We start from the raw sequence: 26806 nt of genomic DNA on the forward strand, positions 1-26806 counted from the left end.
TATTTTGTGGTTACACTGTCCACAGCTTCTTTATCATATCATTAAATGAACCTGCCTGAGAATGAATGCATACTTGACATATAGAATGAATCAGAAGATACTTAGCATGAACCCATTGAGCCTTTTCTGTACTTTCTTAATCTACTAGTTGCTGTGGAGTATTTGAGTCTAATATGGGTTGGCATTTACAAATACAAAAACTCCTGAAAGATTACCAAGAAGAATTGAGATATTTACATCTTTATGCAAACCCTCTGAAAAAACACTAAAGCAAACTGAAACAGTGAGACAAACAGCTCCCAGAGTGGGTTTACAATGGATTTATTTAGGACCACTATGATAAGATGGGATATTTGGAGAAGCGACAGATGGTTGAGCATTTCAGAATTTTGTTTTGTTCATGTTGTTTTTAATCTATGAATACAAGCTGCGTATGTTGGTATGGTCATGGGTTTAGCAAGGTGTGGACACTTACCTTTTTCCTTTGGAAGTTCACATCAAGTTTCATTGAGGCACACTTGTTCAATGTATTTAGTCGTCTAAAAAAGAAAGAAAAAAATGGTGATTACTACTTCTAATGAATCTAAATCTTCTTTCCAGTTTGATAATCCTCCTTTACTTTTCAGCAACATCAAAAGAGTAGAAACAACCTTTAATGTCCCAAGACAGTGGTATGCCTCCAGAAGATAACCTATAGCTTCCATTTGGGCCTGTCACCAAGCCCACCTATCCTGTATCTTATTTAATCTAAACCCAGTGCTTTTCTGGCTTCTCTTCTACCTTTCTTGGAATCTATGCCAATCATTTTAGCTATACTTTCACCAGTCCCTCAGTCATTTGCCACCTTGACCTTCCATCAAGTCTATCCTACTAATCCCCCAAAAGGATCAGTTCAACCACCTGTCTTTTCTCTTGCTCTCAGGCAGTTGAGTATACATGGAAAAATAACTGTGCTGAATTATCCACACTATTGCCTGAACTATCCCCCTCAAAACTCATATGTTGAAGCTCCAGCCCCCAGTGTGACTATATTTACAAGAAAGAGGTATATGAGGGTAAATAAGGTAACAAGGGAGGAGTCCTGGTTCAATAGGATTAGTGTTCCTATAAGAAGAGACACCAGAGAGCTTGTGTGTTCTCTCTCTCTTTCTCCCTTCCCCAACTCCCCCCATGTGAGAATACCAGAGAAGGTGGCTGTCTGCAAGTCAGGAAGAGGATCTTAACCATGAACCAAATTCTGCCAGCACCTTCACCTTGGACTTTTCAGTCTCCAGAACTACGAACTGTGAGAAAATAAATTCTTATTGTTGAGGCCACCCAGTCTGTGGTATTCTGTCATGGCAGCCCATGCTGACTTATACATTTTGATTTTCACCCTCAGCTGGGCTCCCAAAATTACTACTCAGCAGCATTCCTTTCATTTTTCTCCTCTGTTTGGCTCCCAATCTCAGGCAATCGAAAAGACCCAGTTCCTCAACTGAGGACTTAGCCACAGCTGCCAGTAAGAAAATACAAACTATCAGATATAAATTCTCTTCAGAATCCTTTCCTTCATTATCAATTATATCTATATGCCCTTAATCCTGCCTCTCTGTGCTTTGCAGGAAAAGATAGTCCTATTCTTCTTCAATGCTAACCTTCTAAACATTGTTCTTTATTTCAAAATCCACCACTTCATTTGGAATTTGAGACTTCATTTATTCCCTCTCATTCAGCAAATTCTCTCTCAACTGCTTTCTTCTCTGACAGCCCATTTCTGTCTTCTGTAAATTGACTAATTAGTTAGCTACCTAAAGAACCGTAATCAAGCAAACTACCAATCTTCTTCCAACCTTTCCACCAGGGGTCTGTACTCACTACCCCAACATTTCCATGTTAAATGTTTCCTTTTCACTATTCAGAAGACATACTCAATTTTCATCCATTCTTTAATCCTTTCCAAACTGATTGTCATGAAATTCTCTTTTCAAATCCCTTATTATTTTGTGTCATTTGATTTCTTTATAAAAAAATCACAATTAATGAGTGCATAAAGCTTTAAAGAGTTAAACACTACCCCTCATATCCTTTCCCATTTATCACTCTTTGGAAACAACTCTTTTAGACTTTTGATCTTGCAATGTAAGTAATAATCTGCTGAATTTGTTTTTGGAAGTTGAAAACTTATTTTCTTTTACTATCCACTTCTCACCACACACACACACACACACACACACACACACACACACACACATACGCTCACCCTTTGCCTCTTTCTCAAATACAGCCATGTCATAATTCATGGATAAATCAATATTAAGTGTTTATCACGACCATGGAAATGCTATTCACTGTATATCATACTTTGATTACTTTTCCTTTCATTCTCAACTTTTTGTTATATCTGGAGTTAATAGGTATCTGGTTTATTTCCTTAATTTTCTATGTGCTTATCCCTAAATCCAAATCCAAATGCTTTTCCAGTTACATCAGTCTCTGTGTGTTTTCTATCATATTGAATCATCTATCAATTTAGTTTCCTTGGAGACATGTGTCTTTGAGTCTTTTGACCTGTTCTAATTGGGATTTACTACCATTGTATTGTTTTTTATTCTGAGCTGATCACATTTCTCAGAAATGAGATTCCTCTTGAGAGTGTTTTCCACTGTTCTGGAGCTGAGTACTTAATAGAAGACGCTTGGGAACGCAGACATGTAGAAAGTATGCAGACTGGGACATGACTTCTGTTTTTAGTAGAGCACCCATCTTCAACAATGTCTGATGTTCTGAGTCAAGAAGGTTCTGTTTTAGCCTTTTTGGGGAATCAACTTCTAGTCTTGTATTGACAGTGGGGAGATAAATCACCTGGATATAGACTGAAAAGGTAGATCTAGTTTTCTATCTACTTTAGAATACAGTTTCAAACAACCCTCCTGTATTTAGCCTACCTCCATGCTCACTAACATTTTTATAGTATTTTAGGATTTCTGTAGTGAAAATTGAGTTATATGACAATTTTCTCCATTGACCACTTAAATTTTGTTCCTTGGCCTTTCTGAGTCCTCTATGACATATTTCTATTTTTCTGCTTGGAATATTTTATAGTTGTGATCTCCTTGTGAGGAAATATCTCTCTGGAAATTAATGGGGACTTAGAAGTAAGCAAATTCCAGTGTTTAATCCCTCATCTTTGAACAATGATCTTTTTTTTGTGTGTGTGTGTAGACCTTATGATTTCAGTTCAATGAGTTTTGGCTACATTATTTATTTAGAATTCATGCTGAAGTATTTGCTCTTATTACTCTGCATGGGCATAGTGGAGTGTCTCATCTCATTTCAAAATAAGCTAGATTCTGATGGTATATACTCCTCTATTTTTGGTCCATCTCACCTGAGCCATAGCTACATTTTTAAATACACCCTGCTCTCACCAATCTTTAGGGTCCTTTGGGTTCTTCAAATTCATGTAACTCATTGCATTATCTTCAAAAACTTTTCTCCTATTTGCTGTCTGAATGAGCACATCACCAATCGGCTACCCACACTACAAAATGAAGTCATATTGAGATTCTCTTAAAGATCTACATCATTGATCACAAGGTCCTGTCAATTCTACTTCTGTAATGTCTTTGAAGTCTTTCCTCTCCTTTGTTCCTAGTTCAGTTCCTTCTCATTTCTCACCTCAAGTTAGGCAACAGCCTCTTAATTGGCTTCACTACTATTTCCAATGCTTCACACTGCAACCAGTTCTATTTCTCAATTTCCGATCATATCACATCATGCATTGACTTAAAAATGTATGATGATTCTCTTTGTTTTCAGTCATCTCCAATTTGCCCACTGTCTATGAATTCCTAATAGTGTCAAATAAAATAGGGAATTCAGGATGAGAAGCTGATCATCTGGTCTAAGTCTGTCTTCAGCAGCTTCTTGGCCTTGGCTGCTAACAGATTATCTTCTTGGTCAATTCCATATGTCTTAATATCTTTAACTAAAGGTGGTACGTGAAATTAAAAATAGTAATAATGTTACTCATTTGGTAGCTGTGACAGGTTTGAAGGATTGCCCGTCATTTATAAAATTTACCTATCTAACATACTTGTTCTTTCATTATAGCTGGAAGCACAAACACATCATTCCATTTATTAAGAAGTTTACCTCTACATACACAAAGATATCAAAGGGCTCATTCTTAATATGCCATGAGATCAAATATACTTTATATTTTTTGATACATGGAGAAAAATTACTTTTTAAAGCTGGAGACTCTAGCTAGATTCCTCTTTATAGATTTGGATCTTTAATCATATACTCAAAAATCTGTCTGCACCTTAACAATTGCTTCTAGCTGGGTGCAGTCGTGTGCTCCTGTAATCCCAGTGGCTTGGGAGGCTGAGGCAGGAGGATCACAAGTTCAAAGCCAGTCTCAACAAAAGTGAGGCACTAAGCAACTCAGTGAGACCTGTCTCTAAATAAAATACAAAATAGGGTTGGGGATGTGGCTCAGTGGTGAGTGCCCCTGAGTTCAAACCCTGGTAGCCCTCCCCAAGAAAAAATGAATTGCTTCTATACTTGAAGAAAATGTTCACAAAAGTTATAGAGAATCTGATATTGGACTCATAAGTAGAATATATTTTTAAAAAACTTTTAACCTCCATAATAAGTTGAACAATTTGATTTTAAAAATGAACTAAATTTGTGAGTAGACATTATACAAATGGCTAATAAGCACAAGAGGTGACATTTAACATCATTAGTCATGGGAAAAAGGCAAATTAAAATCAAAATGAGGCATCACTACGTATGCACTAAAATGTCCAAATTACAACCATTGACAACATTGTTAGCAAGATGTAGAACTTCTAAAACTTCCAAAAGGATGAAGCCTCTTTAAAAAAGCATTTGGAGGGCTGGGGTTGTTGCAGTGGTAGAGTGCTTGCCTAGCACCTGTGAGGCACTGGGTTGGATTTTCAGCACTGCATATAAATAAATAAAATAAAGATATTGTGTCCACCTACAACTAAAAAAAAATGTTTAAAAATTTTCAATTTCTTATAAAATTAAACATATTTTAAGCATTTGTCCTACCAATTCCATTCTTAGCTGTTTGTTCAAGATAAAAGAAATCAGATGTCCATAAAAAGAATGGTACTTGAACGTACATAGGAGTTTTATTCATAAAATAGTAAGAAGCACAAGTAACCCAAATTCACACCTACTAGTAAATGGATATAAAAATTGTGGTATATCCATACAACGGAATACTCAATAATTCAAGTAACTAATTACTGATATATGCAAAAACATGGATGACTCTCAGAAGCATTTGGCTAAGTGAAAAAAAAAAAAAGCCAGACACAGTGAATGTATACAGATGATTTCATTTATTTAAAAACATGTTAGAAAAGGCATAATTGTGGTGGCAAAAAACAGATCATGTTTGCCAAATGCCAGTAATGGGGTACTGAGTTAACAAAAAGTTTCTGTATTATGCTTGTGGTGATAGTTATATAACTGATTACATTTGACAAAACTCTTTAAATTGGATACCTTAAATTGGTGATTTCTTTCAAATGTAAATTATACTTTAATAAAACTGAATAAAAATAATGTGAGTAATGCTAGTGAGAATGGTGAAGAAAGACCTCTAGAACTCTGTTCCTTCATAAAAGCAGAATACTTGCAAATATTGTCAAAAACAACCTTTTAAGTATATAGGGAATTAATACAGTGGTGTCTATTTTTAAAAAATGACTGAATGCATATAAGAATAATAAGCCCTATTTCCATGCCCCTTTCCCTAGCTCTGCAGGAGCTTTGAAAACCAACCACCTAAAAATCAGAGTAACTAGGAAAACCAGCAACCCAGAAGCCACCAGAGAAAGTAGAACAAGTATGTGCTCCCCAAACCTCCATAAACCGAGATCGTCACTTTCTGAACTTTCTAGAAGTTCTCAGAAAACCTCTATTCTCGGGACTTACCTTTATTTAACCTGAATCTGAGTTCACCATTGAGAAGAGCTTTTTTTCCCAGGGTATTTGTCAAAGACAATCAGTGGCAATTTTTAAAAAATATATATATTTTTTAGTTGTAGATGGACACAATACATTAATTTTATTTATTTACTTTTATGTGGTGCTGAGGATTGAACCCAGTGCCTTACACATGCTAGGTAAGTATTCTACCACTGAGTTACAACCCCAGCCTCCAGTGGCAATTTTTTAAATAATGCAATTGCCTGAAATAGTGATAATGGTTGGGTCAAACTAGTAGCAGACCAAAAAGCTTAAAAGAAATAGCTGGGGTAATGAGATGGTGTCCACAGGGAACTTAAAAAATTTCCAACATATTGTTAGGGATCTAGAGGGCCAAGCACATATACAAGAACTGTATGTACCCAGGAAAGACCTGGGAAGGCCCTAATCTCTCACCTTTGTCTGATCTAGATAATCACAAAAACAGGAAGTGACTAAAGTCAAGTTATCAATTTATTGCTGTAACATTCAAAGCATTTTGAAACATGCACAAAATGCTCCTTGGAAAAGCCTGGGAGACATATTGGTTAAAGGCATTTAAGGAAATCTCCACATAATCTTTTCCTATTGGCTAAGTTAACTGAGTAGAAACTTCAGTGGCCATACATGACAAAGGATATAGACAACAGCATTGGTTGAGAGAAGTCACTAAAAAAATAATAACAAAAAACCATGGGGAAGGAGAATTTGATTTTCAGTTGTCACATAATAATATTCAAAATGTACAGTTTTAAACAAACAAAAAAAACCCCACAAGACAATATACAAAATTGATTCTAACATTTGTGTGGAGAGGCAAGAGACCTGGAAGATTCAAAATATTATTGATGGAGAAGAACAAAACTGGAGGACTGACACTACCTAAATTCAAGGTTTACCAATAAATAACAATAATCAAGTGAGTGTGGTATTGGTAAAAGTACAGACATGCTGATCAACAGGACGGAACTGAGAGCCCCAAATAGACTCACACAAATATAGACTATATAACTTTATAAAAGAGCAAAGGCAATATAACCGATAAATTATAATCACTCAATGAAAGATAATCTTTGAAATATCCACAAGCAAAAAAATCAGTCTAGACCCAGAATTCATGCCCTTCAGAGAAATCAACTTAAAATGGATCACAGACTTTGTTGTAAACACAAAACTATACAACTTCTAAGTGAGAACACAGGATAAGGTCTACATGGCCATGGGTATGGTGATAACTTTTTCGATTCAATATCAAAGGTGCAATCCATGGGGAAAAAAATGATGAACAAGACTTCATTAAAATTCAAAACTTCTGCTCTGAGAATGACACTGTAAAGGGAACGAGAAGACAAGTTGTATACTGGGAGAAAATATTTGCAAAAGACATAACTGATAAAGGACTATTAGCTAAAATTTTTAAAATCCAACAATTAGAAAACAAACAGGCCAATTTAGAAATGGGTGAAAGATTTGAACAGGCATCTTACCAAAAAAGATACACAGAAAAATAAGCAAATTAAAAGACTTCAACATCACATGTCATAAGGGAATTGCAAATTAAAACAATCATGAGATACCACTATCTATCAAAAACAAAAATCTAAAACACTGGCCACAGAAATTCTCACCCATGCTGGTGAGAATGCAAAATGGCTCAGCCACTTTGGAAAAATAATTGAGCAGTTTCTCACTGCAAAACATACCCTTACCATTTGATCCATCAGTCAAGTCACACTCTGGGTATTTACCCAAGTGAGTTAAAATCTATGTCTACACAAAATTCTGCACAAAGGTGTTTATATCAGCTTTACTCACTATTGCCAAATTTGTGAACCCATATGGTCCCGGATTTTTCTTTGTTAGTAGGCTTTTGATGACTTCTTCTATTTCATTACTTGAAACTGATCTATTTAAATTGTGTATGTCCTCCTGGTTCAGTTTAGGTAATTCATATGTCTCTAGAAACCTATTGATGTCTTTGAGATTTTCCATTTTGTTGGAGTATAGATTTTCAAAATAGTTTCTAATTATGTTTTGTATTTCAATCATGTCCGTCGTGATATTTCCTTATTTGTTCCAAATTTTTGTAATTTGAGTTTTCTCTCTCCTTTTCTTTGTTAGTGTGGCTAAGCATTTATCAATTTTGTTTATTTTTCTCAAAGAACCAACTTTTTATTTTGTCAATTTTTTTCCATTGTTTCTTTTGTTTCAATTTCATTTTTTTCAGCTCTGATTTTAACTATTTCCTGTCTTCTACTACTTTTGGTGTTGATCTGTTCTTTTTCTAGGGCTTTGAGCTGTAGTGTTAGGTTGTTTATTTGTTGATTTTTTCTTCTTTTATTGAATGTGCTCCATGAAATAAATCTTCCTCTAAGTACTGCTTTCATAGTGTCCCAGAGATTTTGATATGATGTATCTTTGTTCTCGTTTACCTCTAAGAATTTTTTTATTTCCCCCCTGATGTCTTCTGTTATCCATTCATCATTCAATAGTGTATTATTTAATCTCCAGGTGTTGGAATAGTTTCTGTTTTTTATCCTGTCATTTATTTCTAGTTTCAATCCATTATGATCTGATAGAATACAAGGTAGAATCTCTATCTTCTTGTATTTGCTAATAGTAGCTTTGTGGCATAATATATAGTCTATTTTAGAGAAGAATCCATGTGCTGCTGAGAAGAAAGTGTATTCGCTCTTTGTTGGATGATATATTCTATATATGTCTGTTAAGTCTAAATTATTGATTGTGTTATTGAGATCTATGGTTTCTTTGTTCAATTTTTAGTTGGAAGATCTGTCCAGTGGTGAGAGAGGTGTAATAAAGTCACCTACCATTATTGTGTTGTGGTCTATTTGATTCACTCCTTTAAAGAAAAGCTCATTCCAATACTCCTCAAAGAATTCCATGAAATAGAAGAGGAGGGAACCCTTCCAAACTCATTCTATGAAGCCAATATCACCCTGATACCTAAACCAGACAGAGACATATCGAGGAAACAAAATTTCAGACCAATATCCTTAATGAACATTGATGCAAAAATTCTCAACAAAACTTTAGCAAATAGCATACAAAAATATATTGAAAAGATAGTGTACCACGATCAACTGGATTTTATCCCAGGGATGCAAGTTGGTTCAACATATGGAAATCAATAACTGTCATTCACCATATCAACAGACTTAAAGTTAAGAATCACATGATTATTGTGATAGATGCAGAAAAAGCATTTGATAAAATACAGCACACCTTCATGCTCAAAACACTAGAAAAAATAGGGATAGAGGAACATTCCTTAACATTGTAAAGGCCATCTATGCTAAGCCATGGCCAATATCATTTTAAATGGTGAAAAACTGAAAGCATTCCTCCTAAAAACTGGAACAAGGCAGGGATGCCCTCTTTAACCACTTCTATTCAACACTGTCCTTGAAACTCTAGCCAGAGCAATTAGGCAGACCAAAGAAATTAAAGGGATGCGAATCAGAAAAGAAGAACTTAAACTATCCCTATTTGCTGATGACATGATTATATATTTAGAGGAACCAGGAAATTCCACCAGAAAACTTTTAGAACTCATAAGTGAATTCAGTAAAGTAGCAGGATATAAGATCAATGCTCATAAATCCAATGCATTTTTATACATAAGTGATGAATCCTCAGAAAGAGAAGTTAGGAAAACTACCCCATTCACAATAGCCTCGAAAAAAATAAAATACTTGGGAATCAATCTAACAAAAGAGGTGAAAGACCTCTATAATGAGAACTACTTAACACTAAAGAAAGAAATTAAAGAAAACCTTAGAAGATGGAAAGATCTCCCATGTTCTTGGATAGGCAGAATTAATATTGTCAAAATGGTCATACTACCAAAAGTGCTATACAGATTCAATGCAATTCCAATTAAAATTCCAATGACATACCTCACAGAAATAGAGCAAGCAATCATGAAATTCATCTGGAAGAATAAGAAACCCAGAATAGTTAAAGCAATCCTTAGCAGGAAGAGTGAAGCAGGGGGTATCACAATATCAGAACTTCAACTATACTACAAAGCAATAGTAACAAAAACGGCATGGTATTGGCACCAAAATAGACAGGTAGATCAATGGTACAGAATAAAGGACACGGACACAAAACCAAATAAATACAATTTTCTCATACTAGGCAAAGGTGCCAAAAATATGCAATGGAGAAAAGATAGCCTTTTCAATAAATGGTGCTGGGAAAACTGGAAAACCATATGCAGCAGAATGAAACTAAACCCCTCTCACCCTGCACAAAACTCAACTCAAAATGGATTAAGAACCTTGGAATCAGACCAGAGGCCCTTCATCTTATAGAAGAAAAAGGAGATCCAAATCTTCAACATGTCAGCTTAGGCTCAGATTTCCTTAACAGGACTCCCATAGCACAAGAAATAAAAGCAAGAATGAATAACTGGGATAGATTCAAACTAAAAAGCTTTCTCTCAGCAAAGGAAACTATCAGCAATGCGAAGAGAGAGCCTACAGAGTGGGAGAATATCTTTGCCATTCATACTTCAGATAGAGCACTAATTTCCAGAATATATAAAGAACTTAAAAAACTCTACATGAAGAATACAAATAACCCAATCAACAAATGGGCTAAGGAAATGAACAGATACTTCACAGAAGAAGATCTACAAGCAATCAACAGATATATGAAAAAATGTTCACATCTCTAGTAATAAGAGAAATGCAAATCAAAACTACACTAAGATTCCATCACCCCAATTAGAATGGCGATTATCAAGAATACAAGCAACAATAGGTGTTGGCGAGGATGTGGGGAAAAAGGTACACTCATACATTGCTGGTGGGTTTCAAATTAGTGCAGCCACTCTGGAAAGCAGTGTGGAGATTCCTTAGAAAATTTGGAATGGAACCACCATTTGACCAAGCTATCCCACTCCTTGGCATATATCCAAAGGACTTAAAATCAGCGTACTACAAAGATACAGCCATATCAATGTTCATAGCTGCTCAATTCACAATAGCTAGAGTGTGGAACCAATCTAGATGCCCTTCAGTTGATGAATGGATAAAGAAACTGTGGTATATAGATACAATGGATATTACTCAGTCATAAAGAATAATATAATTATGGCATTTGCAGGCAAATGGATGAAATGGGAGAATATCATGCTAAGTGAGATAAGCCAATCTCAAAAAACCAAAGGACGAATGATCCCGCTGATAAGAAGATGATGATACATAATAGGGGTGGGAGGGAGGCAAGAATGGAGGAAGGAGGGAGTGTATAGAGGGAAAAGAGGGGTGGGAGGGGTGGGGGGAAGGAAAAAATAACAGAATGAATCAAACACCATAACCCTATGTAAATGTATGATTATACAAATGGTATGCTTCTACTTCATGTACAATCAGAGAAACAAGATGTACCCCATTTGTTTACAATAAAAATAAAAAATAATAAAATTTAAAAAAAAGAAAAGGTTACGTATTATATGATTCTAGCTATATTACATTCTGGAAGAGGGAAAACTATGGAGACAATGAAAAGGTCACTGGTTGCCAGAGATGTGGGAAAAGGAGAGAGGAACAGGCAGAACCCAGAAGATTTTTAGTAGTAAAACTGTAAGATACTAAAAAGTTGGATACATGTACATTTGTCAAAACTCATAGAATAAAACCATTAAGAGTGAATGTATTAGGGGCTGGGGATATAGCTCAGTTGGTAGAGTGCTTGCCTCACATGCACAAGGCCCTGTGTTAAATTCCCAGCACTACACAAAACAAAAACAACAAAAAAAGAGTGAATCTTATGAACTTTGGGTGATAATGATGTATCAACATAGGTTCACGGATGGTAACAAATGTACTTCTCTGGTGGGGAATATTGATACTGATGGAAACGTGCATAATAGAAGGGGTAAATGGGAGCTCTGTACGTGCTGCTTCTATTGGTTGTGAACCTAAAACTGCCCCCAAAACGTCAATTTTTAAAAAAATGTAATCTTTGTTTTGTCATTAAAAATCATTTTGTTTCTTGGATTTTAAAATTACTGATGTAAAGTGATCTGTATTTCTTTTGTTTTCGGTTTACTTCCTCATTATTTCTCAATCCTATCTACAAAATTATCATTATTGAAAACATCTTAGACATTTTGGGTACAATCTCAGTCATGCACACAAACCATTTATCTCTTTTGACTCTTGCTTTGTGTCAAAGAGGAAAATATTCTTTAAAGTAGTCTGAAACTTTGTACACATTCTAGGCATGATGATTTATCTCACACAAAGCAAAATAAACAATGGCTAACCTCTCCAAGAATCAAACTGGATGAAACATATATTCCAGAGATATATGACAAAATTGTCTCTTTCTGATCTGGCTCCCATAGGTAAAAGAATGTCACATAAGAGAAGTATTCATTGCACCTGAGAAAAACCACTGTGAAATTCTGGTGTGAGACCAGCCTGTGCTTCAGACAAATATTTAGCATTGGAATTTGTTTCCATTTAACTTAATTCCCCCAAATACAAAATCCTTCAGGTAATGCAAGTTAGTCTAATACTGTTGCCTGAAAACTGTTCCAGCATGAACAAATATTTCAATTATAAAGTTTATAATTGAATCCACTGGATCAGGGCCTATCTTGAAGCACACAGCAAGATATATTTTTCTTCCAAACCCCATTAAGTCCTAGAGGGAAGTTTTATACATGGTAGTCGTTATAGGCTTTTCATTTTTAACTGAACATATTTTGCTTATGTGAGTCTGATTACTGATTTATTCTAACTAGTTGCAGTGAAACTCATGTGGTCAGAATAACAAATTTATTTTCCACCAATGAATATGACAGGCTGTGAGCTGTATCTTATTTGCATCCCTACTGCCTACCCAATGCACAGGGTCACAGTAAATCCATTTAGTCAATGTTTGCTAAGGAAACAGTAGAGCCTGGCCAACTCCAGGGACCCTTTGGACTGATTCTTTTGTTTTCAGACGAGGAGACAAAGCCTCTGACAGATCCACTCTTTCAAGGGACCCACACATTAGTAACTGATGAGCTAGAACTTCTTCCTGTTCAGTGATTTATCTGCTCCTGTCTACCCAAGAAGAATTTTAGGAGGGCCTGGAAAATGAGGGCATGTGTCAGGTACCTGGCACAGGCTACTCAACAAATGGCTGTTTCCTTCCTGTCCCCACTTTTTCCATGAAAAGAGAAAACCACAACACAGATGAGGACTGCTTTCTTTGTGCTTAAAGCAAACTGAATTTCCATGTTAATATATGAAAAACGGTCTGCACCTTCAGAAGAAATGTCCACAAAACCTATTAATTTCTACTGTTGTCTTCAGAATCCTTTCGAAGGGTTGACATATGGGTAAAGGGGAAATAATGGTCTCATTTTAAGAGTGTGTGTTCTATACCAGGAAAGGGCTAGGGGCTGGGAATACAGAGATGAACAAGACATGGTTGCTGCCCGTGGGGATCTCATAGCTCTATGTGGAATATTAACATGATAAGTAAGGGAATAAGCAACTCAATTCCTGAAAGCATAAGGATAACATCTCCCAGAGAAGGTAATATTTGAATAGGGATATGAATGAGAGAAATTTGCTACCTAGGGCTAGGAGAATTACAAGCAAAGGAATACAAATGTCTTTTAGATGTAGCAGTTGGCAAGGGTAGTGTATAGAGAAGGTGCAGACAGAGCAGAGAAAGGGGTGGCTGAGAAGGAAGTGGACCCTGAAAGGGAAGACAGTGGGCACCACATATTTGCTTATGAATTCATCTCAGAGGGAGAGTGATTTAGGATATTTTGAGGAGAAAATGAATAAGGCATCATCATAATATTCTCTTACATGAAGAAACAATACAATAATTTGTGAACTTAACTTTCTTTTGAGTGCTAGTTCAACTTAACATTCATTGATGTCATGCTTAATACAAGGTCATGAAATACCAAGGACCCAAAGTATACAAATAAAGAAGATACAGTCCCCACTGTGGAGCTGTTAGAAACTGGTAGAAAGTCTCTCCCATGCCCTGCTGACCATAGTAGGAGCCAGGCAGTGGGCAGAGTAAAATTGAGTTGGGTACAACCTCCCAGGGGTGCACACAGGAGGAAAGTCAGAGACAGAAGGTCCAGGCTCTGGGAGGATGGCCTGGACTGTAGGAGTGGAGGGATCCTGCAGAAGACCAGGAAGGGAGGGCAGGGTGTAGTGGGAGGGCTGTGGATTGTGAGCAGTGTATGTCAGGAATGTTGGAGGATAACTGGGAAGATCACTGAGCCCAAACCCACTCTGGGCGATCCAAGATGGCGGCCTAGAGGGAGACTGCACCCCCGGTCGCTCCAGAACCCAGGAGTTAAGAAGGGGAGGCATTGAGAGACTCGGACTGAAGTGGAGCCACGGGTGAGTCTGCCCACTGGGTAAAGCTCGGCCCGGGTGGCAGGCCCAGATAGAGGTGGCTTATCGGAGCCGGGCAGGGCAGCTAGAGTTATCCACAGGCAGTCCTGCGCACTCCGGCGGTGGGCCCCGCCCACACAGCCAGCTTCTCCAGGTTCTCGGAACGGAACTGGCCCGCTAGTGAGAGCCTGTCTGAACAGAGCACGCTCCGAGTCCCGGAGCCCCTGCAGTGCAGTGTACTCCTGCAAACAACCAGCGGAGAGCCTCGATCTGCAGTCAGCCTCAGGGATAAGGGCAGGGCAGCAGGAGACCTCTTCAGGCGGCACTGCCCACTCCGGCTGCGGGCTCTCTTCACGGGGCGATCCAAGATGGCGGCCTAGAGGGAGACTGCACCCCCGGTCGCTCCAGAACCCAGGAGTTAAGAAGGGGAGGCATTGAGAGACTCGGACTGAAGTGGAGCCACGGGTGAGTCTGCCCACTGGGTAAAGCTCGGCCCGGGTGGCAGGCCCAGATAGAGGTGGCTTATCGGAGCCGGGCAGGGCAACTAGAGTCATCCACAGGCAGTCCTGCGCACTCCGGCGGTGGGCCCCGCCCACACAGCCAGCTTCTCCAGGTTCTCCGAACGGAACTGGCCCGCTAGTGAGAGCCTGTCTGAACAGAGCACGCTCCGAGTCCCGGAGCTGCTGCAGTGCAGTGTACTCCTGCAAAGAACCAGCGGAGAGCCTCGATCTGCAATTAGCCTCAGGGACAAGGGCAGGGCAGCCGGAGACCTCTTCAGGCGGCTCTGCCCACTCCGGCTGCGGGCTCTCTTCACGGGGCGATCCAAGATGGCGGCCTAGAGGGAGACTGCACCCCCGGTCGCTCCAGAACCCAGGAGTTAAGAAGGGGAGGCATTGAGAGACTCGGACTGAAGTGGAGCCACGGGTGAGTCTGCCCACTGGGTAAAGCTCAGCCCGGGTGGCAGGCCCAGATAGAGGTGGCTTAGCAGAGCCGGGCAGGGCAGCTTGAATCTTCCCAAGGTAGTCTTCCACACTCCGGCAGTGGGCTCTTTCCACACGGCCAGCTGCACGGTGCAGGCCCACAGTGAGAGCATTTCCGCACAGAGCCAGTTCCAAAACGTGGAACCAGTAGGGGGCTAGGGGCAGTATTCTTCGAATGAGCTGCTTTATCAGATTCCTCCAAGACATCAGGCTACTGAAGGCTGGGAGGTGATACACTGGAAATCTACTGGGACACTATAAGCCAATAGTGGAAAACTGCAATATCTCAGGGTCCCACTGACAACTGACCATTATGAGAAAACAAGGGAAGAAAATGTCCCAAACAAACCTAGATACTACATCAATAAAACCCAATGACAGCAGAGCAGAAGAAATGTCAGAAAGGGAGTTCAGAATGTACGTAATTAAAACGATCAGGGAAGCTAATGAGGAGATGAAAGAGCAAATGCAGGCATTGAAGGAGGAGATGAAAGAGCAAATGCAGGCATTAAATGATCGCACCAATCAACAGTTAAAAGACCAAATACGGGAAGCAAGAGATCATTTCAATAAAGAGTTAGAGATACTGAAAAAAAACCAAACTGAAATCCTTGAAATGAAGGAAACAATAAACCAAGTTAAAAACTCCATAGAAAGCATAACCAATACGATAGAACACCTGGAAGACAGAACCTCAGACATTGAAGACAAAATATTTAACCTTGAAAACAAAGTGGAACAAACAGAGAAGATGGTAAGAAATCATGAACAGAATCTCCAAGAACTATGGGATATCATGAAAAGGCCAAATTTGAGAATTATTGGGATTGAGGAAGGCTTAGAGAAACAAACCAAAGGAATGAACAATCTATTCAATGAAATAATAACAGAAAATTTCCCAAATCTGAAGAACGAAATGGAAAACCAAGTACAAGAGGCTTATAGAACTCCAAACATACAAAATTACAACAGACCCACACCAAGGCACATTATTATGAAAATACCTAACATACAAAATAAAGACAGAATTTTAAAGGCCGCGAGAGAAAAGAATCAAATTACATTCAGAGGGAAACCAATAAGAATATCAGCAGATTTTTCAATCCAGACCCTAAAAGCTAGAAGGGCCTGGAACAACATATACCAAGCCCTGAAAGAAAATGGATGCCAACCAAGAATCTTATACCCAGCAAAACTTACCTTCAAATTTGACGATGAAATAAGATCCTTCCATGATAAACAAAAGCTAAAGGAATTTACAAAAAGAAAGCCAGTATTACAGAACATTCTCAGCAAAATATTCCATGAGGAAGAGATGAAAAACAACGATGCAAATCAGCAACAGGAGGCGCTAGCCTAAAGGAATAGCCAAATAAAGGAGAAACCGAATCATGTCAAAAACAAATATGAGTCAATTGACTGGGAATACAAATCATATCACAATAATAACCCTGAATGTTAATGGCCTGAATTCATCAATCAAAAGACACAGACTGGCAGATTGGATTAAAAAGAAAAATCCAACAATATGCTGCCTGCAAGAGACACATCTCATAGAAAGAGACACCCATAGACTAAAGGTGAAAGGATGGGGAAAAACATACCATGCACACGGACACAGCAAAAAAGCTGGAGTATCCATCCTCATCTCAGATAATGTGGACTTCAAACCAAAACTAGTCAGAAGGGATAAAGAAGGACACTACATGCTGCTTAAGGGAAGCATAAATCAGCAAGACATAACAATCATAAATATCTATGCCCCGAACATTGGCTCATCCACGTACGTCAAACAAATCCTTCTCAATTCCAGAAATCAAATAGACCACAACACAATAATACTAGGCGATTTTAACACACCTCTCTCACCACTAGATAGATCTTCCAAACAAAAATTGAATAAAGAAACTATAGATCTCAACAACACAATCAGCAATTTAGACTTAACGGACATATATAGAATATACCATCCAACAAAGAATGAATACACTTTCTTCTCAGCAGCACATGGATCCTTCTCTAAAATAGACCATATTTTATGCCACAAAGCTACTGTTAGTAAATACAAGAAGATAGAGATACTACCTTGCACTCTATCAGATCATAATGGATTGAAATTAGAAATAAATGACAGAATAAAAAACAGAAACTTCTCCAATACCTGGAGACTAAATAATACACTATTATATGATGAATGGATAACAGAAGACATCAGGAGGGAAATAAAAAAATTCTTAGAAGTAAACGAGAACAAAGACACATCATATCAAAATCTCTGGGACACTATGAAAGCAGTACTTAGAGGAAGATTTATTTCATGGGGTGCATTCAACAAAAGAAGTAGAAATCAACAAATAAACGAGTTAACACTACAGCTCAAAGCACTAGAAAAAGAAGAGCAGACCAATACCAAAAGTAGTAGAAGACAGGAAACAGTTAAAATCAGAGCCGAAATCAACGAAATCGAAACAAAAGAAACAATCGGAAAAATTAATAAAATAAATAGTTGGTTCTTTGAAAAAATAAATAAAATTGATAAACCCTTAGCCACACTAACAAAGAGAAAGAGGGAGAAAACTCAAATTACTAAAATTCGGAATGAACAAGGAAACATCACAACAGACACGAGTGAAATACAAAACATAATTAGAAGCTATTTCGAAAATCTATACTCCAACAAAACAGAAAACCTCAAAGACATCAACAAATTTCTAGAGACATATGAACTACCTAAACTGAACGAGGAGGACATACACAACTTAAATAAACCAATTTCAAGCAATGAAATAGAAGAGGTCATCAAAAGCCTACCAACAAAGAAAAGTCCAGGACCAGATGGATTCTCAGCCGAGTTCTATAAAACCTTTAAAGAAGAGCTCATTCCAATACTCCTCAAATTATTCCATGAAATAGAAGAGGAGGGAACCCTACTAAACTCGTTCTATGAAGCCAATATCACCCTGATACCTAAACCAGACAGAGACACATCAAGGAAAGAAAATTTCAGACCAATATCCTTAATGAACATCGATGCAAAAATTCTCAACAAAATTTTAGCAAATCGCATACAAATATATATTAAAAAGATAGTGCACCACGATCAAGTGGGTTTTATCCCAGGGATGCAAGGTTGGTTCAACATTCGGAAATCAATAAATGTCATTCACCATATCAACAGACTTAAAGTTAAGAATCACATGATTATTTCAATAGATGCAGAAAAAGCATTTGATAAAATACAGCATCCCTTCATGCTCAAAACACTAGAAAAAATTGGGGTAATGGGAACATTCCTAAACATTATAAAGGCCATCTACGCTAAGCCCATGGCTAATATCATTCTAAATGGTGAAAAACTGAAAGCGTTCCCCCTAAAAACTGGAACAAGGCAGGGATGCCCTCTTTCACCGCTTCTATTCAACATCGTCCTTGAGACTCTAGCCAGAGCAATCAGACAAACCAAAGAAATTAAAGGGATACGAATAGGAAAAGAAGAACTCAAACTATCCCTGTTCGCTGATGACATGATTATATATTTAGAGGAACCTGGAAATTCCACCAGAAAACTTTTAGAACTCATAAGTGAATTCAGTAAAGTAGCAGGTTACAAGATCAATGCTCATAAATCCAATGCATTTTTATACATAAGTGATGAATCTTCAGAAAGAGAAATTAGGAAAACTACTCCATTCACAATAGCATCGAAAAAAATAAAATACTTGGGAATCAATCTCACAAAAGAGGTGAAAGACCTCTACAATGAGAACTACAGAACACTAAAGAAAGAAATTCAAGAAAACCTTAGAAGATGGAAAGATCTCCCATGTTCCTGGATAGGCAGAATTAATATCGTCAAAATGGCTATACTACCTAAAGTTCTATACAGATTCAATGCAATTCCAATTAAAATCCCAATGATGTACCTCGCAGAAATAGAGCAAGCAATTATGAAATTCATCTGGAAGAATAAAAACCTAGAATAGCTAAAGCAATCCTCAGTAGCAAGAGCGAAGCAGGGGGTATTGCAATACCAGATCTTCAACTCTACTACAAAGCAATAGTAACAAAAACGGCATGGTATTGGTACCAAAATAGACAGGTAGATCAATGGTACAGAATAGAGGACATGGACACAAACCCAAATAAATACAATTTTCTCATACTAGACAAAGGTTCCAACAATATGCAATGGAGAAAAGATAGCCTCTTCAACAAATGGTGCTGGGAAAACTGGAAAACTATATGCAATAGAATGAAACTAAACCCCTATCTCTCACCCTACACAAAACTCAACTCAAAATGGATCAAGGACCTCGGAATCAGACCAGAGACCCTGCATCTTATAGAAGAAAAAGTAGGTCCAAATCTTCAACTTGTTGGCTCAGGATCAGATTTCCTTAACAGGACTCCCATAGCACAAGAAATAAAAGCAAGAATAAACAACTGGGATAGATTCAAACTAAAAAGCTTTCTCTCAGCAAAGGAAACTATCAGAAATGTGAAGAGAGAGCCTACAGAGTGGGAGAATATCTTTGCCAACCATACCTCAGATAGAGCGCTAATTTCCAGAATCTATAAAGAACTCAAAAAACTCTACACCAAGAATACAAATAATCCAATCAACAAATGGGCTAAGGAAATGAACAGACACTTCACAGAAGAAGATGTACAAGTAATCACCAGATATATGAAAAAATGTTCAACATCCCTAGTAATAAGGGAAATGCAAATCAAAACTACCCTAAGATTTCATCTCACCCCAATTAGAATGGCGATTATCAAGAATACAAGCAACAATAGGTGTTGGCGAGGATGTGGTGAAAAAGGAACACTCATACATTGCTGGTGGGGTTGCAAATTAGTGCAACCACTCTGGAAAGCAGTGTGGAGATTCCTCAGAAAGCTTGGAATGGAAACACCATTTGACCCAGCTATCCCACTCCTTGGCCTATACCCAAAGGACTTAAAATCAGCATACTACAGAGATACAGCCACATCAATGTTCATTGCTGCTCAATTCACCATAGCCAGATTGTGGAACCAACCTAGATGTCCTTCAGTTGATGAATGGATAAAGAAACTGTGGCATATTTATACAATGGAATATTACTCCGCAATGAAGAATGATAAAATTATGGCATTTGTAGGCAAATGGTCGAAATTGGAGAATATCATGCTAAGTGAGATAAGCCAATCTCAAAAAACTAAAGGACGAATGATCTCGCTGATAAGCGGATGAGGACATATAATGGGGGGTGGGAGGGGCTAGCATTAGGTTTAGGGTTAGGTTTAGAGTTAGGCTAAGGAGAGCAGTAAGAATGAAGGAAAGAAGGACTGTGTAGAGGGAAAAGAGGGGTGGGAGGGGTGGGAGGGGTGGGAGGGGTGGGGGGGAGGGGAAAAATATAATAAACATCATTACCCTATGTAAACGTAAAAATAAATAAAAAAAAAAAAAAAAAAAAAAAACCCACTCTGCACAGAAGCCTGGGGAAACCACAGAAGTCTCCGTCTACAGATGTATGGGAAAACAATAGGACTCCTTTCTTTCTCATATTTTAGACTCATATTTTACATTTAAACTGCCAAACTTCAGATTGGACACGAGGTCACTCATGCCAATTTCATGGCCAGTTTCCTATGATAGTTCTAAAATTCCTGCCAAAGGCATGTGAGAAATAACAAGAGAACAAGAGAGTTCATCTCTTTGAGACAATTTTGAGTCAAGCCCAGCAGCCTGAACTTCTCACCCTGGGTTCCGTAGCAGGGCAGTGGACTTAGCCCCATCTGCTGAGGAGTGTTCTGGGTGGGGCCCTCAAAGACATTCAGGAACTAAGTCACTGAAGATGGGCTACTGACACAGGGATCAAAGGTGAGCAAGTTCAAGCAAGACAGGGGCTAGCTCCTCTTCTGGGCTATAGCCACAGGGCATGGGAAAGGGCTGTGTGCAGATGGGGTTCAGCAAACACTGATTCTGGAGAGCAAAGTGGTTATGCTGTGCCAAACACATAGCTCTGGTATGTAATCTCTGAGGGCTGGGCCTTTCAAAAGTCATAGGCCATCGGTAGGGTGTCTGGGGGAGGTAAAACATAAGAGTAATAGGAAATCAGCAAGTGACCATCAGCATGGCACTGTGGAGCCAGTCTGGGAAGGTCATGCCTCTGCTCTGCTGAATTCTCTCTTCTGGCTCTTCCACCAAGTGTTCAGGCTGCAGCAGGAAAAGTGACCTTGAACTCCAAACAACTCCCTCTGGATATTAGCTGAGATGTGGGAGAAAAATGGAGGCCATGGTTAGCTGTTGTCAGAAGAGAGGACATATGTGTGGCCTTGTGTGATGTCATCTATCTTGCATAGGAAGATAATGTTAAGTTCTATATTCTAATGATCAAAGTTTCAAATAATAGCATAATTTTATGGGCCAATCAGTAAAGGATGACAACCAAAGGGGTCCAGAGGTACATACCTGAGAAAAAAGAAGAAATAAAGGGTGGTGGGGAGGTTTTCTTAGATTTAAGTTTGTAGAATTTCAAAATTATATATTTGCATATGCCTATATTAGAAAATTCCAAAAAGTGCTAAGCTTTTTGACTGTTTACAACAACTTCATCTGATCCAGTAATTTCACTAGTGAGAACCAGTCCAAGTTGAAGTAGGGGTCACAGCCAGAGATTTCTGAGAAAGGTTAAGAACTGAAAGCAGAACACAAACAGCCCAGTGGGAACTGAACAGTTTAGAAGTCTCTGTTCACTGACACCACACGATGGGGGCTTCTCTTCTCCTGCCCTGTGGATGAGGATTCCCCAGCCTCAGTCTTGGGCTCTTACTCTTTTCCTGCCCCCATCTCCAGTGACCTCACCACTCTCAGAATCTTTAGACCCTACAATGCTGATGACTTTAGTCTCCAGTGAGGTCCCTGTTCACCCAGCTGCACTATGGACATCTCAACCTTCCCCTGGTGACCCAGGCACATCTGCTCATCTTATTTTCCCTTCTGGCCACTTCTTGGACCTTCACCAGCCCCCTGCACCACCTGCCAGGGAGGTGATTGCTCCCTGTCTCAGGGTAGGGCATCTCCACCACCCAGGTGGTCACCTTGAACAACAGCAGCTACCATATCTGTTCTTCACAGGTTGTGGTGGCAACTAAATGGGCGCACACTACTTAGTGCATTATGGTACTTACTACATGCTAACCATTTTCTGGCAAAGCAAGGCATTTTTAAAAACACAGCTAATGTAATACAAACACCTAAAAATGCACATAGAGAAAAGTGAGTAATATTAAAAATATAAACTCCTTCTTCTTTCCTCAATCTGTTGCCTGATTTCATAGTTTCCTGTGTATTCTTCCTGAAAGTTCAAGGATCACAAAGTCACCTTGAGTAGCTCCTTAGAAAAGGTCACAAAGGAGGCTATTTTAAAACATGAAATCAATGTTTTCATGCAAAATAATGCATAGAGAAATGCCCTGTTTTGACTCCCCCAGGTCTGTACCTGACTACCCCTAGCTTGTTCTCATACTGCATAGGCTATCATGGTGGCGAGGTTCATGGTGGGAGTGGGGATGAGAATAAAGAGACCTTTTCTGAATATTCATTTAACTTAAAAAATTAAATGTTTGAAATAGTACCATCAAAATTAAATGTTCAGAATAGTCACATCAGTGTTCTTGTGGATAATTCCTACTAGCATTTTACTAGATATTGGTGGGCAAATTATTTGAAGTCTCACTTTCCTCCTCTGTAAAATGGGAATATGTTAGGGCCTATCTTATAGGATTGCTATGAGAATTCAGAGTAAATATTTGTAAAAATGCTCAAGAGAAGTGCCTGGTACACAGACAGAATTTTGCTAGTGTTTTAAAGAAATAAAATAACTGTTCATTGGGAATCGTATTTATTTGCAGACCCAAGATTGTAAAAGTGGAAGGATGCTGTAAGGATCAAGTAATCTCCTATAACCTTTGCCCACTAACTTGTCCAAGGACTGAGTCAATTAATAATCATATACTATTATATGACACAATAATACAATATGTAACACTGTACATTTTCTGTGATAAACATTCTAGAAGGGAAAATATTTATAATATATTATCAATATTCATGAAGATTAGCATTATTTAATATTATTAATGTCATTATCATACTCAAATCAAATGTGGGTCTTTATATGTAGAGCTGAATTGTAAATATCATTCTCATTAGACTCCCCTCCTTGCTCCATATGAAACTCAGTGTCATATATTATTCCTTCAAATATGAATGGCAGAGATACACTCCATGGTCCTAACCAAATCCATAGCTCCATCAAACAACACTGAACACTTTGGATGCCCTTATTTTACACATACTATAATTAATTAGCATTTATTAACAAAACAAAGTATGCAAATGGTAACTAACACCCACTTAGAAATCCAAGGCCCTATGTTAGCAGTCTGAGTGAACACTGTGAACATATCAAAATGCTAATAGAACATGTTACTTCTCTAAAAAATTTCATCCTGGATCTTTGGTTTGATTTAATGTTCCTTAAGACAAGCTTTACAAGTTAGTTTGACACCTTGATTATCCCTACTGTCTGAAAGAGTTGTTGTTTCACTCATTTTGCTTAACTTAGATTCGCAATGAGCTTCCCATGACTTACAAGAGAAAATTTTTTAAGTTAAGGATTCAATCAAAAATATCTGAAGAGAATTTTAACTATGGTTGCTAAAATAATAGCATACTCTTGTGATTGGCAGTAACAAACATTTATAGAGTGCCTATTGTATACTGATCCTGTTAGCTTTCCTGGAGCCACAGTGAAATTCAGCTGTCATTCTGGAACTTCATGCCTTCAACAAAGACAGAAAACCTGTCTAATTTCTGGGGACTAAAATTAAGAGCTGCAAAAATTAAAAAAAGAAAATGGGATCTACACATCCACATATTTGGAGCTAGTCCTGGGCCCTTCCTGCCAGCTGCACCCTTAGTACATTATATATATTTCCAAACCAATCAAAAAAAGGTGATAATTCTCTAGTAAATTGGGACCTAGCACATTAGCTGCCTGTCTACACAGGAGAGACATCTGCAGAAATCCAAAGGTAAGTAAAATTTTTGTCATTGATATCATTCACAGGAGACTTCCAGCTTTCCTGTCTTCTTTAGTCTACCTGGCAGAAGCCACCCTGCCCTTGGGCTAGGATTTCTCCACAATTCTGCAATATCTCAGCATTTCAAATATGTATGAGAACTGTACAGCCCACGAAGTTTTAAAAATAAAACAGGAGACCAGCTCCATCTCTGTATCTACAGTACATAAGAAAGAAAATGAACAAAATTGCAACCTCTTACTGCTCTTTTGGCATTAATCATGACTTACCATCCTGAGTGGGTGAGTGTCTAATTAACCACTCATCAGTCTCAAACTTTTAAAAGAGCTGTCATTTCCCTTGGGCTGGAGATCTTCTGCCTACTTTCTGCTGTTTGCAAGGCAGGGAATCTGTGTCTTGATGGAACTCACAGTAAGGGAAAGAAACTCCATGCTGCTGCTTCTTGGCTAAGCCACCTCCATCTGTCTACCTCCTCCGCCTGCTCCCTTTGATCCACCCTGGGTGTGATTACTCCTTTGGCCTCTGTTCTACCCATAGCTCCTGCGGCCCAAGAATTTTAGTTCACACACCTCTAGCCAAAAGTTTTTCTTGCTTCATAATATTTTTGGAGACATAGCTGCCCTAAGAATTCTTCCAATTATAATAACCTCCTGTCACTCTAACCATTTTTACACAAGCTGGGCTCTTATCAGGAGTGCTGCAGTGTCTAGTATTGTTGCCCTCCCTTGTGTTGATGTAGTAATGCCTTTTGGGGTCCAGACATATGAATTTTTTCTACAGCTGTGTCCCAATGGTCATGTATTCTACAAGAGAAGACTTCTTGACTTTTCTGACTGACACAAGTATTATTACTCAGAACTGTATATGTCTATATGATTTCATATTAATAGCATTGGCTCATTCCCATAACACATCTGAAAGACATTTTTTTAAAGTGTAGACTTTGATAGAAAAGTTCATAACTTATTCTAAGCATTTTGGCTCACAGGCAGAAGTGAGTAGATAAGGATCTACCACCCATGTTTGAGATTTAAAGCTTGACCCACTAAACCACATATATCATCCTGTGAACAGAGTTGCTCACTCAGTCTTTGTGCCTGAAATTTTGATTTTAAAATATGTAATAGAATTTTTATTCTTGGTTTAAAATGCAGTATTTCATTAACGTTTTAAAGATCAAATTCTAAGTAAAGTAAAACAAAGCTACTGGAACTAATGAGTGAGTCTAGAAAGACTGCAGGATTAAAGGACAATATACAAAAAAATACATTCTAGCAATAGATAACTGGAATTTGAAATGATAAAAGAGAGTATCATTTACAATAGCAACACAACCAAGAAATTCCTAGGTACTATCAAGTAAGTATGTATAACATCCATATACTGAAAACTAAAATCACTGTTGGAAAATCAGACACCTAAATAGAGAGACATATACTGTTTTAGAACAGAAGAGTAAATATTATTAAGGTATCAGTTCTTTCCAACTAATACCTAAATTCAACAAAATCCAAACCAAAACCACAGTAGGATTTTTAAAATAGATACTGACAAGTTGTTTTTAACATTTATATGGTCAGGCAGAGGAACTAGAATAGTCAAAACATCCTGGAAGGGAAAAAAAAAACAAGTTGGAGAACTCACTATTGGATCCTAAGAGTTATCTAAAGCTAAATAGTCAAGGCAATGTCAAATTGGTAAAAGGATAGACATATAAATAAGTAGAGCAGATCCAAAGAGATAGAAATACATACATATATGGTCAAAGGAAAGATAGCATCGTCTATTCAACATGGAACTGAAACAATTGGATATTGTTTGGATATTGATATGCAAAAAAATGAATCTTGGATATTTTGGATATTGATATGCAAAAAAATGAATCTTGATCCACACTGTGCATGTTACACAAAAGTCAACTCAGAATGGATCATATATAAATATAAAAGGTAGTTGTTAAATATCTAGAAGAAAATATAGGAAAAATAAGTATGACCTTATATTAAGTAAATACTTTAAAAACATGAAAAAATAGATAAATAAATAACTTAGACTTCAGCAAAATTGAAAGTTTTCATCCTAGGAAAAATACTGCTAAGATATTGAAAAGACAATGGACAAGCAGAAAATAGTTTAAAAACATATATATATCTTCTAGGGATTGAACCCAGGGGCACTCAACCACTAAACCACATCCCCAGCCCCTTTTATTTTTTATTTTGAGACAGGGTCTTGCTAAGTTGCTTAGCTCTTTGCTAAGTCTGTCTTTGAACTTGGGATACTCTTGCCTCAGCCTTCTGAGTAACTAGGATTACAGGCATGTGCCATTGCGCCCAGCAA

The 26806-nt window shown here is 37.9% G+C and overlaps 1 protein-coding gene across 6 annotated transcripts in view; it reads right to left on the bottom strand.

Moving 5' to 3' along the window:
- Stard13 (StAR related lipid transfer domain containing 13) overlaps window positions 1–26806 on the bottom strand; it is a 522899-nt gene that overhangs the window by 37987 nt on the left and 458106 nt on the right. For all 6 annotated transcript variants that reach the window (XM_047552400.1, XM_047552397.1, XM_047552399.1 and 3 more), the window contains one exon: window positions 476–539. In XM_047552400.1, coding sequence (XP_047408356.1) covers window positions 476–539 — 64 coding nt within the window. The remainder of the gene's footprint in view (window positions 1–475; window positions 540–26806) is intronic.

This window comes from Sciurus carolinensis, chromosome 5, assembly GCF_902686445.1.
Source record: "Sciurus carolinensis chromosome 5, mSciCar1.2, whole genome shotgun sequence".
NCBI lineage: Eukaryota > Metazoa > Chordata > Mammalia > Rodentia > Sciuridae > Sciurus > Sciurus carolinensis.